Here is a 15,891-nt window from a genome sequence, read left to right as displayed (position 1 = left end):
CTACTAAAAAGTCACTATTTTCCCATTGAAACTTTTTACTGCAAAATATTCAATGGTTATTCTCACAAATATTTTGAATGAATCAATGTGAAAAGAAAAAATAGTATTAATTTTTTTAACGCATAAAATTTAGAAATTTTGTCAAGATTTTAGTGAGAATTTGTTTCCTACCATATGTGTTTTTACAGTAAACTGGTTCATTGGAAAATAAGTGGAAAAAGTTTATGTTTTATAAAGCAAAATTCCCATTGATGTGCGGCAGAAAAAAGCTCTATTTTTAGCAAAATTAATAAAATGTTTTTCTTCCAAAAAAATAATATTCTCATTCACTTTTCCCTTTACACTAGAAAATATTATGTAAATCATGTTATTTAACTTGAGGTAGCAAAAGAATAAGAATAATTGTTTAGCATAGAACAAGAAAAATTAGAAAAAGAAATACCTCTTTGGTTTGGCTGTTTCTTTTTCTTTATTTTTCCCCTTTTATTGGTCTGTTGTTTCTAATCTACGAGACAGGTCACAAGTATATTTTTTTTATTTATAAGAGAATATTAGATCAAATATTATTCATGTATAATATAATAATATTTTAATATGTGGTCTTGTTTTGGTCTTTCAACACACAAAATATTGTTGGCCAATGATGGAAAGATAAGGATCGGAGACTTCTCTGCTGACTCAACAAGTCAATCATTATTTAGTTTTCAAAAAAAAATAATCGAAGTCTATAGTGTGAGAAATTGACATGTTTGTTGTACACATGGATAATAGAGAAGTACCCTAGACTATGACCGAAATCTCAGAGACGTAATATAACTTAATTAAGGTCTATCACCCCTGAAGCCTTTTTGTTTTTGTAATTTTGTACATTTTTTTAGTTTACGTGACATTCAGACATCTCTCACGCGTCTCAACTACATGGAGTCACAAAGTGTGTCACGTAAGTCAAAAGATATAAATAAAATTATCAAAAAAATGAGTTTAGGAGGCAACACGGCCTTAGTTTAATTAAGGTGTGTCTCTGAGATTTCGATTATAAATCTAGGGGTACTTTAACTTATCCCTTGTACTATAATATAAACATACATTTTTTAAATTTCTAGCCTTTATATTAGAGTTTTGGAAATTATTTCCTTGATATATTCCATATGCATTTTTTCTACATAAATACAGTGGACATGTCTCTTTTTAGGAAAAAATATGTGACACGGAAAATTAGGTATTATATTTATTTGAAATACCAATAGTTTAAAAGAATTACATAATTTAATGAGAGTTTGGAGTTCTATAGCAGATACATGTGAATATAGTTAGGCAAGATGTATATACGTGTTGATATATATTTTTTAAGCACATGAATACAATGAATTTCATTATTGTTATACATACAATTATAAGATATAATGTATTTACTACAAAGATATTATATTTATCATAATACACTTAAAGAACGCTTAATATAATATATTTTACTATTAATATGTACAAATACACTTATTATGTGCGCTAATTATCATTATATTTTGTAATTACATAAAATCTCACTATGATTGATATCCCAAATTTTCCCTTTTTTTTCATGGGTATGAATTTGGTATAAGAGGAAGACATATATTAGCAACTCATGTATTATGTGTATTAGTTTATGAATATTTGGAATATATGTGATCAAATTTGTTTGATCTCAAATTTTGTGGATTTATTGGTAAATACCTATTAAATGATACTCATATTTTATTAAATGAAACACATTATTATTTTTAAAAAGCGAATGACAGCTTTCTTTGAAAGTTATGTGTCATGGAACAATAATTTAGGTTTATCTCTATTTAATTTGTCGGGTGTATAAGTTCATAAATTTTTGAATTAAGTGTGACCGTTTATGTTTGAGTTCAAATTTTGTGGGTCCACTGATAACAATATCTATTAAATAATACTTATTATTATTGAAAGGAACCTATGACTTTTTTTTGAATTATATGTCACGAAACAATAATTTAGGTTTCTCTCATATTTTCTTATGTATCAGTCCATTAATTTTTTAGAATGTGTAACATACTATGATTGAGTTCAAATTTTATAAGTTCATTGGTAACTACCTATTGAATGATATCATTGTTTTTGAAAAGGGGAAGCCTCTTTTTTGGAGTTTATTTGTATGAAGAAACATAATTTCAAAATTATTCAATTTTCGTTTGTATTAGTTTATGATTTTTTAATGAATATGTGTTCAACTTTGTTTGAACTCAAATTTTATGGGTCCATTGGTGTCGATCTATATATTGTATGATACTCATTGATTTTGTAAGGTGCACGCCACCTTTTGATGAGAGTTTATATGTCACGAAATAAGAATTTAGCATCATCTATTTATTTTTTTGTATTAGTTCATTACTTTTCTGAAATATGCATGTGTGACCGACTTAGATTAATCTCAAGTTTTAAGGGTCGATCTATTGACTATTATTGACGGCCTATTAAATGATATCCATTATTTTTTATAACTGTATGCCACACCTTTTAGATTTCATGTATGTGTTACTAAACAAGAATTAGGATCATCTTGGTGTTTTGTGTGTATTAGTTCTTAAATTTCTAAAATATGTGTGACTGACTCAAATTTTATGAGTCTATTGATGGCAACTTATTGAATGATACTTATTATTCCCTTTTTTAAAGTACGACACTTTTATAGAGTTTATTTGTATCATTAGATATGAAGTCAAAAATTTTATAATTTTTTATGTGTATTAGTTTATACATTTTTTGAATTATGTGTGACTAACATAGTTTGTACACAAATTTTGTGATTTAATTTGTGACGACCAATTAAAGGATAGTTATTGTTTTCGAAAGGCCAAAGTCCTTTTCCTGGAGTTGATGGTTCAAAAATTTGACAAAATGACATCAAAATGGTTAGCTTTTTCTCTTACTTTCTTCTCAACTTGTAAAAGTTGAAAACACCACATGTGCACACAAATCTTGATGATAAAACAAGTCAGCATGAGATTAGCTTACTGTAATTGACCAAACAGCCAAAAGAAGAAATTTTAAAACCTTTACAGCAAATTAAGAAAGATCCAATCTTTTACTATTACTAGTAAATGGGCCCGCGCTTCGCGCGGTTAAAACATTCTTCTTAAAAATTTATTAGAATAGAATTTTTTTTTGTATTTTGATGTTACAGTATTTTTATATTAATTTATTTAAAGAGTACAGTGGTTATTCAATTATAGTTTACCATTTGTTTTATTAAAAGAAAAGTCAAAAGTACAAAACATAACATTATTTTCTCCTAGTTTACATAATTTCATTTTATAGATTCATTAATTTGTTTTTGAAATTTTATAATGGTTAGTTTATTTTTATCATCTATATGAATGGTTACATAGTGTCTTTTATTAGAGAGTCAAATAAATATTTTTCTCAATTTTCTTCTTTGCAAATTTCGTTAGTATAACACTATCAATTACTTTCAAAATATTAAATATTTTTTTAATAAATATATATATATGTATATATATAAAACTAATGTGTTTATCAAGAGCAAAGGTTCCATAATCATATGATATACCAATAAGTAATATGTAGTCATTATGTGTTTTAAAATTAAAATGCAATCTTTCAAATCCAAATTTCATATGTAATAGATTTATGATAGTTTTTTGGAATTGAAGTTGTGCACAAACAAAACATTAAGGATTCTTGAAAAGGATGAAAGAGAAGTAAGAGATAATGGGAAAAAAATTCAAAAAAGTACTTTGGTGTGAGAGAATAGTCATCATTGTGTATCATATAATTGTAATTAATTGCTAGTTTTAATTCTATCATTTGACTTTCTAATTTTTTTTACTCCTATTAATATTAACATTATTATGACAACAACAAAAAACATATAATTTTTTAGGCTTGATTTCTTGGAGAAGAAAAGATTTCTTTGGAGAATGTTATAAATAAATGTATTCTGTAAAAAGTTATTTATGAATCTGCAGTAGTTGAATTTACATAGAGTCTGTACTAACAAATACTTACAACAATAACTTTACAGAAACATAAACAACAAAGTTTAAAACATTTACTCAAAAACAATAATTAATATCATAAGCATAAATTAATGACTGTAAAAAAACATATCAGTATATGTAACAATAGAATGAAACAGAAAGGAAAAATCGAGCCCGCTGAATGCACAATGTCTCCTTAAGAAAATCATTTCCTCTAGTACCCGAGGTTTAAAGAAATAAATCCTCTCAGGATGAAACGAGTTTATTCACCAGTGTAATGATACAAAAACAATAGTGTCAGTGAGCCACTCAACATGAGCAAAGTACACAAATATTTAATTGTGCAGAGAAAGAAGAAGAAGTTCAAAATCAAATATTTAATTGTGCAAAAGAAGAAGAAGAGAAGGTTCAAAATTTTCGTAGTTTTAAAATTTAAAATGAGAGGAAATCCCTCTATTTATAGACAACAAAGGGTAGTGTGAACAAATGTTTATTGTGCCTTACCGGAAATGTCACAACTCTTTGGAAATGTCACAATTCTTCGGAAAGGTCACAACCTTTCATAAATATTAAAACCTTTCATAAAAGTCGCAACTATTCATAAAAGTCACAACTTTTCAATAAAAATCATAATTTTTCATAAAAGTCATAACTTTTAATAAAAGTCACAACTTTTCATGAAAGGAAAAGGTTAATTTTAGAAATAAATAAATTAAAAGGAAATCCTTGTTTGTGGTGGCGCCACGTAGGCGGGCATATGATTCTCTTTTATATATATACTAGGCAAATTACCCGTGCTTCGCACGGGATTGAACTATTTTACTAAGCTTGCATATGGTCATTCGGCAATATTCGTATTTTCGATACATACACTACATTGTCAAGAACATTTTATCTTAAGGTAAAACATTCTTCTGAAATCTTAAAGTGCAATATTTTATTTAATTTTTGTTTTTGTTATACAAAAATTATGAGTCATAGAGAGATTTTAAGTATAAGAAAGAAGTCTAAGAAAATCTCCATGGAAATAGTTGGTCAAAAGTAATGAAATTTTATAAATTCTAAGAAGTTATAAAGAACAACATCGGACATTAAAGAAGAGACCAAAAAGCCTCGAACAACAACACTCTCAAGTATAGTGGAACATCACGTCCTTACAAGAACATAATTAACTAAATTCAAATGGAGACCTTTGACTCCTTTCATATGAACCTCCATCAATCTCTTTTTTATTATAGTATGTTGTATTATGTATATGTTAAAAATGACCATAAAATTATGAGTATCATAAACGTTTTTCCTCATTGTCTCAGAATAGTCATTACTATTGGTAGGATTGAGAAGTGAAGAAATAGGGGAAAAACTTTTACTTGGAGAGTCTTGGAAGGAACTGATAATAAACCAAGTTTTTTTTATGAGTTTTTTTTTTTGAGCCTTTGTATCTGTGTTTTTCTTCATTATCTGCTGGAAAAAAATCAGTAATTTTCTTCAATAGAGACGATAATATGTATACCTCAATCCATACAAAATGTTTGTACCTAAGAAAAAACAATCAAAATAATATACTAACTGTGGCAAGCAAGAGATCAATTTGTTTGGTTCTTTTAACAAACATCATCATTGGTTCCATATTAGTAATCACATATTTATTGTTGTATGCTATCAAATATAACACAATCCACAAGCAATTTACCCAAAAAGTGTATGAAGAAACCTATAAAAAGGGACAAAAGAGAAGATAAATTTTCAATCATTCTCACTGGAATTTTTAACAGAGTTAAAAAAAAAAGTTACAAAAATAGCAAAAAGAATTTGCAAGGGATACATGAATCACTATAACTTACGGTAAAAGATTAAGCTTCATAAAATAGGAGGAAGAAAGCTTTGAGAAATGGAACACACTTCATAAGAAACTTAATAAATGTATATGTAGTTGACTGCCTTATTGAAAAAAAAATCTACAAATAATAGTGACAGAAATAAAAGATTTGTTTACTAAAGAACCAAATGTAATGAATTCAACCATTTCAGAAGCGTTATGAGTTGTGGGCGGAGAGGTCCAAGAGTAGTAATGTCGCATTGCAATAAAAATCAATTTTCATTGTTTATATGAAGAAACCTATAGAAAGGGACAAAAGAGAAGATCAATTTTCAATCATCCTTGCTGAAATTTTTTAACAGAGGTAAAAGAAAGTCACCAAGATAGAAAAAAGGAATTGCCATTGTTACATGAATCACTATGACTTATAGTAAAGATTAAACTCCATGAAATTGGAGGAAGAAAACTTTGAAACAAATTTCATAAGAAGTTTAATTAATGAATTTGAATTTGACTACCCTATAGCGGAAAAAAAAAACCCTACAAATAATAGTGACAGGAAATCCCTCCACAACTCATTGGAAAAGTTACAACTCTTCAGAAATGTTACAACGTTTCATAAAAGTCATATCTTTTTCATAAAAGTCACTACTTTTCATACAAGTTACCAACTTTTCATAAAAGTCACTACTTTTCATTAAAGTCACAACTTTTCATGAAAGGGGAAGACTAGTTTTGTAAATAAATAAATTAAAAGGAAATTCTGGTTTGTGGTGGCGCCACGTAGACGGGCATAGGGTTCTCTTTTATATATATGATATGATATGATATATGATATATATATATATATATATATGATGTTAACGGTGGTGTTCAGGTCAACTTGTGCATACTCTAACTACTCCAGAATTCATCAAGTAATTTTTTACCAACATATACAGTAACATCATTTTTTGACGAAGGGTATTTAACCAGCCACCATTCGATATATGTGGCTCTCCCACTGCTACTTACCTCAAACCAACACAAGTATTGAATAATTTTGTCCGCCATAAGATAGGCGAATAGAAAAACAACATTCCCTAACTCGGTGGAAATGTGGCAAGTGTTCCCATGAGTTCAACAGTGTGCTCATTTGAAGGGAAGCCAAAAAGACTACTGTCTCTATCTGCTAGCCAAGACTATGTTTCATCTGCAACTTCAAAACACTTATCTAAAATAAAGCAAAGTTAGTATTTCCGATCCACCGTCTTTTGATGAAGAATCAACTCAATATCCTTGAAGAAGATATCATTAAGATTGAATATTCGTAAGATGAACAAACTTGGAGAGAGGATGGACTGTCTTGCACAAGGCATCCGCGAGCATGGTAAGTAAGCACTCACATAGTATTTGAAGTTGGAAAATTGAAAAAGAATATTTTGCCTTAGTTGAAGTTTTGTGGTTGAATACCAAATACTCCTCAAACAAAATTTTCACGTGTTATTGCATAATACTGATAAACCTCAACTTGTAAATAATGCCTTCAGTATTACGAATTGAAGTTGTGGCCAAACACAATCGTAAGCCTAAAGAATACAGAGAAGTTAGTCATGAAGTCCCACAATTCATGCAAGAATCACAATTTACATGTATATATGATAGAATGAATCAATTCTAAAGTCATTAATGTCTCAACTTCCATGGTGCAGTGAGCATTAGCCCGAAGCTAACGGAAACTGTGAAGGGAAAATTGAGCCTCGGAGCGAAAATTCTTCAAGTTGGAGAAGATATTCAAGCAGAAGTTTAGTGTTAGAAATGATGAAAAGTTATTAAAGGTTTCTCAATCCTATTTTATCTCTACAGCTGTTCTAATAGCAGGCCTTCTCTTCATCTCTACCGATAAGATTGCTTTCTGCAGTGAGATCAATAAAGCTCATATCTCCAACAAGAAAGTTGCTTAGAATCTACTACAAGGTACCACTCTGTTCCATTTTTCCTTCAACTCTTAATTTTCTAGCCACGTAAAGCATAATCTAATAGGCCGGTTCACAATTGCAGGTATCGATCCCAATAAGTAAGATAATGAAAGCAAAAGAAAGTGAAAATAGGGAAAAGCCACCACAGAAGACGATTTTGAGTTCTGGTTTATGGGATTCCTTAAGTATATACAAGTACTTACAGAAGAAGATAATTTTTTCTTTTTTTATTTCATTTTGTTTCCTAATAAGCCCATTCATCAATGTAATATGCTGATTCAAAAATGAATGTACAGATCTTTTTGAACTTGTAATTAGCTCCATTGCTCAAAGGAGGCTTTAGGCTTTGAGCTGTAGCTGTCAACACAAATGTATAAACTTATTGTATAACTAATGCAGTCAGAAGGCTAATTCACCTTCTGGGACTTGACATAGTCATCACTTCCTAAGTGAACATTTGAGTAGCAGATCGCAATGCTCCTCGAGAGACACATTTAAAATATTATGCTAAGGTTCAAACAAAGGGAGCTCCTCTTCATTTTCCTTTTCACCTGGAGAAACATTTAGGCAAAATTTGCATAATTAATACCAAGTCTAGCCCAAGTTCTGCTTGAGAATCTCTCTGTAAAATATAATACCTTTGTCAATTCAAAATATTTATTGGAAACAGTCACCCTACCTCACACAAGGTAGGAGTAAGGTCTGCGTACACCCCAACCTCCCCAGACCCCACAGGTGGGATCACACCGGGTATGTTAACGTTGTTGTTGTAATTCATCAGAATATATAAGAGGGCGTTGATCAATTCAATTACGCCATTGGAAAAGCACTTAGCATCTAACCCTTCGCACCAATTGAAACTCAAGGAGATTTCCATCTTCAGCTAAAGTATTCGGCTGAACATTGGAACAGTAACGAGAAAAATACTCGACTACTCTACATGCATGAACTTAACATGCTTAAGCCTCTTTTATCCATCCCCTTCATATCATCTCCATAGCATATTCACACCGCTCATAAGTTATAAAGAGCGTCTTCACCGTTCGGTACTGTCAAATATCTCCAATTGCCTCAATAGTTCAAATCTCAAGTCGGAAATGAAGTTTTGGCTGGATAGGAAATCCAACCGAAAATCTAAGATTTGAGAGTTAGATCATGTGTTATTATATTAGGTGTAGCTTCAATCAAGTTAAAATGACTTACCTTGACGACGGGAAGAAATGAGGGAGATACATCTTCTTGCACAGAGAATCTAGAGAAGTGAAAAAAAATTATAGTTGTGTATCTGAGATACCTGTGTTGCAACCGCAGGCCTTGTGCAGCAATCGCAACACTAAAGATTTGATAGCCAAGGAAGAAAGTTGTGATTGCGGTCCTTGTACCCGTGTAAAGAAGATCAAGTTGTCCCTTGCGAAAAGCTTGATGCACTATCTCCCTTCAACCCTTTGAGCGAATGCAGCAAAAGAAAAGGAAGGAATATCCATAGATCAACCCCATCATCTCCACCGTGTAGGAACTATGAGATCACCCAAAGACACTTTCGGCATCCAGGGGTCACGGACCGACCATAGAACTGATTTAAATAAGTGGAACGCATTAACTGTCCACTCTCAGGTTGGGCAGTCAGGGTCGGAGAAGGGTAATGACTCATTCATAAAACCAGTGTTCTTAAGACCAAAGAGTTGGGTGGAAAGGCAGAAGAAGATGTCATTCATTTGATGAGAAATAAAAAGGAATACCAGAAACTCTCAATGTCAATGTCGACCCAGCAGCCTTCGCCGTTGGTTAGCACTATAAGCACAATGAATTCCTTTACACCTCAAGATAAGATGACAAAAAAGGTAAGATAAGGTAACTGCCTTATAAGAGAAGCTAATATAATCTAGAACTGTTGGCCCTATGTAACAGATTGAAATATTTGAATGGATCCTCTTTTTCCTTTGCCTGATTTATTAAGCAACAAATCAACGTTCATGGATGACTCATTCATGACCCACAACCACCACTTAACTGTAATGTCATATATAAATCCGTGTCATTATCTTGTCAACCTTAGTCATACAAGACTAATAATTTTACTATGCACCAACAGCCTTCTCTTACTTTTACTCAACTTGTAAAAGCAACTTACATCATAAAGCAAATCTTCCAAACTCAAAAGTTGACAACACCACATGTGCACACAAATCTTGATAATAAAATAAGACAGCATGAGATAGTTTACTGTAATTAAAAAGACAGATAAAAAAAGACATTTTAAATTGAGAAATATTCTACTTTGATGACCCTAGCTGACTCATGCACCACTAGTAGTTAAAAGATTCATCAACTTGTCCCAAACTGCTGTGTATATATATAGTGCTGCAAGGAATGTTCTTAAACAATCAACCAAAAACATAATAATATCTCAGTTACCTTCACAATATAGCAAATCTCTTCACAATCAGAAGTCACAATGAAGAACTTCCTCAGTGGAAATGAGGTTGGTGTTCCCATGAGTTCAGCAGTATGCTCATTTGAACGGCAGCAAAAAAGACTACTGTCTCTATCTGCCTGCCAAGACCATCTTTCATCTGCAACTTCAAAACACTTGCCTAAAAAAAAGCAAAGTGAGTATTTTCCCTCGAAGAATAATCGACTTGTTCTTTTATTAGTTATAAAGAGTATTAATGACCCTCTAAGAAGAGATCATTAAAATTAAATATTCTTGAATATGCAGGAAAATCTCTAATTAGTAAGATGGACAAACTTGGAGAAAGGTTGGACTGTCTTGCATAAGGCATCCGCGAGCATGGTGAGCACTTATATTTATTTAAGTTAAAAACTAGTATTTCGAAGTTGAAATTGTGTGCGGACATGAGTTTACTTAGAAAAGACAAAGTTGAAGTATTGTGAATGAAAACCATCACCTCACAAGAAAAATTCCTAAAACAAGTTCTTAAATAGTTTAATGACTATTTCAAATACTGAAGTTCAATATTTATAAATATGGCGCCAAACATCAACTTGCAAATAATGACATCAGTTTTTGCAAGACAAATCATGGCAATACACTAGTGTAAATCTAATGAATAACAGATAAAGGGAGTCAAGATATACAAAATTTTGTGCAATAAGCACTAATACATGTATGAAAGAAAGTTCTGATGTGAAGCCCTTAATGTTTCAACTTTAATTGTGCAGTGAGCCTTAGTCCGAAGCTAACGGACACTGTGAAGGGAAAATTGAGCCTTGGAGCAAAAATTCTTCAAGTAGGAGGGTTGGAGAAAATATTCAAGCAGAAGTTTAGAGTTAAAGATGATGAAGAGCTATTGAATGTTTCTCAATGCTATTTATCAACGACAGCTGGTCCAATAGCAGGCCTTCTCTTCATCTCTACCGATAAGATTGCTTTCTGCAGTGAGAGATCAATAAAGCTCTTATCTCCAACTGGAAAGTTGCTTAGAATCTACTATAAGGTACCACTCTGCTCCGTTTTTCTTCTAACTCTTAATTTTGTATCCACGTAAAGCATAATCTAATAAGCCGGTTCACAATTGCAGGTATCGATCCCAATAAGTAAGACAATGAAAGCAAAAGAGAGTGAAAATAGGGAAAAGCCATCACAGAAGTATATAGAAATAATTACAGAGGATGATTTTGAGTTCTGGTTTATGGGATTCCTTAATCATCAAAGGACTCTGAGATATCTGCACCAGGCAATTTCAAGTACTTCAAGCAGCTAAGAAGACAACATATTTTCCATTCTCTTTTCTTTTTTTTTTTCTTTTTTTTTCTTCTTACTTGCATTCATCAATATAAAATGTTGATGCAAAACGAATGTACAGATCTGTTCAAACTTGTAGTTAGCTCCTTCGCTCAAAGGAGATTTTCGGTGTTTTAGGCTTTGAGCTGTTAACACAAATGTATAGACTTATTGTGAAAGTAATGCAGTCAGAAGGCTAATTCATCTTTTGGGACTTCGCATCATGATCACTTCCTAGCAAATCGCACTGTTTCTCGAAAGACATATTAAGATATTATGGAAAGTTTCCAACAAGGGGAGCCCCCTTGATATTTTTCACCTCAAGAATTTCTTAGGTAGAATTCGCATAATTAATACTGTGAGGATTGAGCTGTCAAAAGAGATTATCCAAATGCTCTTGGATGGGTAGTCGAATTGGGGGATAAATATGTTTTTCTCCTTTATATAGAATCTAATCAATCTCTTAAAGTCTAATCAATCTCTTAGAGATCATGAGAACCTTGTGATTTGATATAATTTATTTATTTATTTTTATCTGGTAAAATTTTTCATTATTAACAAGGCCAAAAAGGCCATATACAAGAGGTATACCTACCAGTGAAGGACCTACACAAAGATATGGTTCTATACAAAAGACACCCAATGCTCTATACAGCCCGTAACTACATGGGTGCAAAAAAAAAAACAAATAAGGGATCGGAGACTACTCCTCAACAGCCAAAAACTCGATTAATGCCGTAGGAACAACATTCTATGCCCTGCACTTTCTCCTGCTTCTTCCAGATTTCCAGTAAAACAACAAATCTTTCACAATTCTTGGAATTGCCCATGACATTACAAACCAGCTGAACATGTCCCACCACAGTCTCGTGGCGTAGCTACAATGTAGCAGAAGATGATTTACGTCTTCGCCCGCCTCCTTGCATAAGTAATACCAGCTGATGCAAATAACTTTTGTTTTCCTAAGGCTCTTCGACGTCAAGATCACCCCTCTAGCAGCTAACAAAGTGAAAAAGCACACCTTCCTCGGAACCTTGGGAATCCGAATAGACTTAACAGGAAAACCCTCCTCAACTCTCAATAAAAGCTTCTAATAGAAGGCTTGACAGAAAAAACACCATCGTTTCCCAACTTTCATCTCGTCGGATGGGGCCTGTCAACTGCCTCGCAATGCTGATGCAGTAACAGTAACATCCTTTCAAACTCATTCACCTCCCAATACTGGAAAGCTCTCCTGAACCTCAAATCCTAAAACGCTACTTCCCCTTGTGTCCCCAGGGACATCTGTTGGACTACCACTCCCCGCTAAAAACTTTCCCGACAGTCACTCAAGCACTTTCACACAACAAGAAAGCAAAGTGTATCATATCTCGTACCATCCGAATAGGTTTCAAAGCAATCAGTACAGCGCAACAGAGGTGCCCTTTCAGTATTGTCTTTGTTTGTGAATATTAATGTGTCCTATCTTCATGTTATATTATTCCCATTGATTGTGATCAAACTGCGTTCCGAGTGTCTTTATAGAGAAGAGAAAAATCTTCCCTTCAGATAGTCAGGGATAAACCGCTCTACAGAACAGGGGAGAGGAAGGGAAGTAAAAAACCCCGATAAGATTAAGCAATCAGCCGCTGTCACTGACAGGGACACAGATCGGATGGTGGAGTACTATTCTACCACAATGAGACAGGCATCATCGAATCAAAGGCCGAATAGAAAGCATTCCCCCCAGTTGAGAGGCTCCATTTGACAAGATATCCCATAAAAGCTCGGAAACTCATCTTTAAGCCACATGTCTCCCACTTTTCTTACCCGAGTCAGGGCTCTATTATACATGTCCTCCATTGTCTTAATGTAAGCCCCCAAGACACCTTTAGCCTCCCGACATCTACATAGGACTTCCCTTGGGACCATATGTAAGTCCCTCTTCCATTCCTAAACTTCTCCTCCCTGTAGTTATCTCACAAGATGAATGGCTTCTGAGTAAGTTGGTAATATGTGAAGGGATTAAATTGAACACACATCTGTTTGTAACAGAGAAAGACTTCCCTGAAAAGTAAGCGTAAGATAGCTTGCAATATACTAGGCACTCTTTCTTTTTCAATGTTTTTCCCTATTTTCCTAACAGAAAATACAATCACTTTTTGTTCTTAAATTACCTTCTAAAAATACTTGGCATTTCTCTCATGATTTTTCAAAAGCAAAAGTTGGTCAAGAAGATTACTCAAAAACTATAATATCATTTGTCATGCATGTATGGTATGTTCCACATAAAGTCAGAAATGGCCTACAAATCCTGCCTTTACACGTCAAGATGAGATGATAAAAAGGGCAAGATAAGGTAACTGCCTTTTAAGAGAAGCTAATATAATCTAGAACTGTTGGCCCTATGTAACAGATTGAAATATTTGAATGGATCCTCTTTTTCCTTTGCCTGATTTATTAAGCAACAAATCAACGTTCATGGATGACTCATTCATGACCCACAACCACCACTTAACTGTAATGTCATATATAAATCCGTGTCATTATCTTGTCAACCTTAGTCATACAAGACTAATAATTTTACTATGCACCAACAGCCTTCTCTTACTTTTACTCAACTTGTAAAAGCAGCTTACATCATAAAGAAAATCTTCCAACTCAAAAGTTGACAATACCACATGTGCACACAAATCTTGATAATAAACTAAGACAGCATGAGATAGTTTACTGTAATTAAAAAGACAGATAAAAGAAGACATTTTAAATTGAGAAATATTCTACTTTGATGACCCTAGCTGACTCATGCACCACTAGTAGTTAAAAGATTCATCAACTTGTCCCAAACTGCTGTGTATATATATAGTGCTGCAAGGAATGTTCTTAAACCATCAACAAAAACATAATAATATCTCAGTTACCTTCACAATATAGCAAATCTCTTCAAAATCAGAAGTCACAATGAAGAACTTTCTCAGTGGAAATGAGGTTGGTGTTCCCATGAGTTCAGCAGTATGCTCATTTGAACGGCAGCAAAAAAGATTACTGTCTCTCTCTGCCTGCCAAGACCATCTTTCATCTGCAACTTCAAAACACTTTCCTAAAATAAAGAAAAGTGAGTATTTTCCCTCGAAGAATAATCAACTTGTTCTTTTATAAGTTATAAAGAGTATTAATGAACCTCTAAGAATAGATCATTAAAATTAAATATTCTTGAATATGCAGGAAAATCTGTAATTAGTAAGATGAACAAACTTGGAGAAAGGATGGACTGTCTTGCACAAGGCATCCGCGAGCATGGTGAGCACTTATATTTATTGAAGTTAAAAACTAGTATTTCGAAGTTGAAATTGTGTGCAGACATGAGTTTACTTAGAAACGACAAAGTTGAAGTATTGTGATTGAAAACAATCATCTCACTAGAAAAATTCCTAAAATAAGTTTTAAAATAATTTTATGACTATTTCAAACACTGATATTCAATATTTATAAATATGGCGCCAAACATCAACTTGCAAATAATGACAACAGTTTTTGCAAGTCAATAATGGCAATACATAAGTGTAAGTCTCATGACAACAGATAAAGGGAGTCAAGATGTACAAAATTTTGTGCAATAAGCACTATTTACATGCATGACAGAAAGTACTGGTGTGAAGTCCTTAATATTTCAACTTTAAATGTGCAGTGAGCCTTAGCCCGAAGCTAACGGAAACTGTGAAGGGAAAATTGAGCCTTGGAGCAAAAATTCTTCAAGTAGGAGGGTTGGAGAAAATATTCAAGCAGAAGTTTAGAGTTAAAGATGATGAAGAGCTATTGAATGTTTCTCAATGCTATTTATCAACGACAGATGGTCCAATAGCAGGCCTCCTCTTCATCTCTACCGATAAGATTGCTTTCTGCAGTGAGAGATTAATAAAGTTCTTATCTCCAACTGGAAAGTTGCTTAGAATCTACTATAAGGTACCACTTTTCTCGTTTTTTCTTCCGACTCTTAAATTTGTATCCACGTAAAGCATAATCTAATAAGCCGGTTCACAATTGCAGGTATCGATCCCAATAAGTAAGACAATGAAAGCAAAAGAGAGTGAAAATAGGGAAAAACCATCACAGAAGTATATACAAGTAATTACAGAGGATGATTTTGAGTTCTGGTTTATGGGATTCCTTAATCATCAAAAGACTCTGAGATATCTGCACCACGCAATTTCAAGTACTTCAAGCAGCTAACATGACAACATATTTTCCATTCTTTTTTCTTTTTTTTTCTTTTTTTTTCTTCTTACTTGCATTCATCAATATAAAATGTTGATGCAAAACGAATGTACAGATCTGTTCAAACTTGTAGTTAGCTCCTTCGCTCAAAGGAGATTTTAGGTGTTTTAG

General features: G+C 32.8%; 3 protein-coding genes across 3 annotated transcripts in view; 2 read left to right on the top strand and 1 right to left on the bottom strand.

The window, feature by feature from the left end:
- The window catches only part of LOC125818750 (putative UPF0481 protein At3g02645), a 145,993-nt gene that overhangs the window by 13,905 nt on the left and 116,197 nt on the right, over positions 1-15,891 (bottom strand). The gene's annotated exons all lie outside the window — the stretch shown is intronic.
- LOC125818774 (putative GEM-like protein 8) lies at positions 7,135-11,506 on the top strand. Its single transcript, XM_049498291.1, has 3 exons — positions 7,135-7,192; positions 10,965-11,239; positions 11,324-11,506. Exons 1-3 carry the CDS (start codon positions 7,138-7,140, stop codon positions 11,504-11,506), a joined length of 513 nt encoding a protein of 170 aa, XP_049354248.1. The 5' UTR covers positions 7,135-7,137.
- Positions 14,380-15,803, top strand: LOC125818766 (putative GEM-like protein 8). The gene is made up of 4 exons (XM_049498287.1): positions 14,380-14,620; positions 14,731-14,805; positions 15,194-15,468; positions 15,553-15,803. Exons 1-4 carry the CDS (start codon positions 14,467-14,469, stop codon positions 15,733-15,735), a joined length of 687 nt encoding a protein of 228 aa, XP_049354244.1. The 5' UTR covers positions 14,380-14,466; the 3' UTR covers positions 15,736-15,803.

Source organism: Solanum verrucosum, unplaced genomic scaffold (genome assembly GCF_900185275.1).
Source record: "Solanum verrucosum unplaced genomic scaffold, falcon-dt-bn FXZP01000252.1, whole genome shotgun sequence".
NCBI lineage: Eukaryota > Viridiplantae > Streptophyta > Magnoliopsida > Solanales > Solanaceae > Solanum > Solanum verrucosum.
Note: the sequence above shows the minus strand (reverse complement) of the source record. Positions and strands in the feature narration are given on the sequence as shown.

Bases quoted from the DNA above. Each gene is read 5' to 3' on its own strand.
- LOC125818774 (XM_049498291.1), top strand. From the start codon at position 7,138: ATGAACAAACTTGGAGAGAGGATGGACTGTCTTGCACAAGGCATCCGC. The intron at 7,193-10,964 runs GTAAGTAAGCAC...TTAATTGTGCAG, and splicing joins ACAAGGCATCCGCGAGCATG to TGAGCCTTAGTCCGAAGCTA. The intron at 11,240-11,323 runs GTACCACTCTGC...TCACAATTGCAG, and splicing joins TGCTTAGAATCTACTATAAG to GTATCGATCCCAATAAGTAA.
- LOC125818766 (XM_049498287.1), top strand. From the start codon at position 14,467: ATGAAGAACTTTCTCAGTGGAAATGAGGTTGGTGTTCCCATGAGTTCA. The intron at 14,621-14,730 runs GTGAGTATTTTC...TTGAATATGCAG, and splicing joins CTTTCCTAAAATAAAGAAAA to GAAAATCTGTAATTAGTAAG. The intron at 15,469-15,552 runs GTACCACTTTTC...TCACAATTGCAG, and splicing joins TGCTTAGAATCTACTATAAG to GTATCGATCCCAATAAGTAA.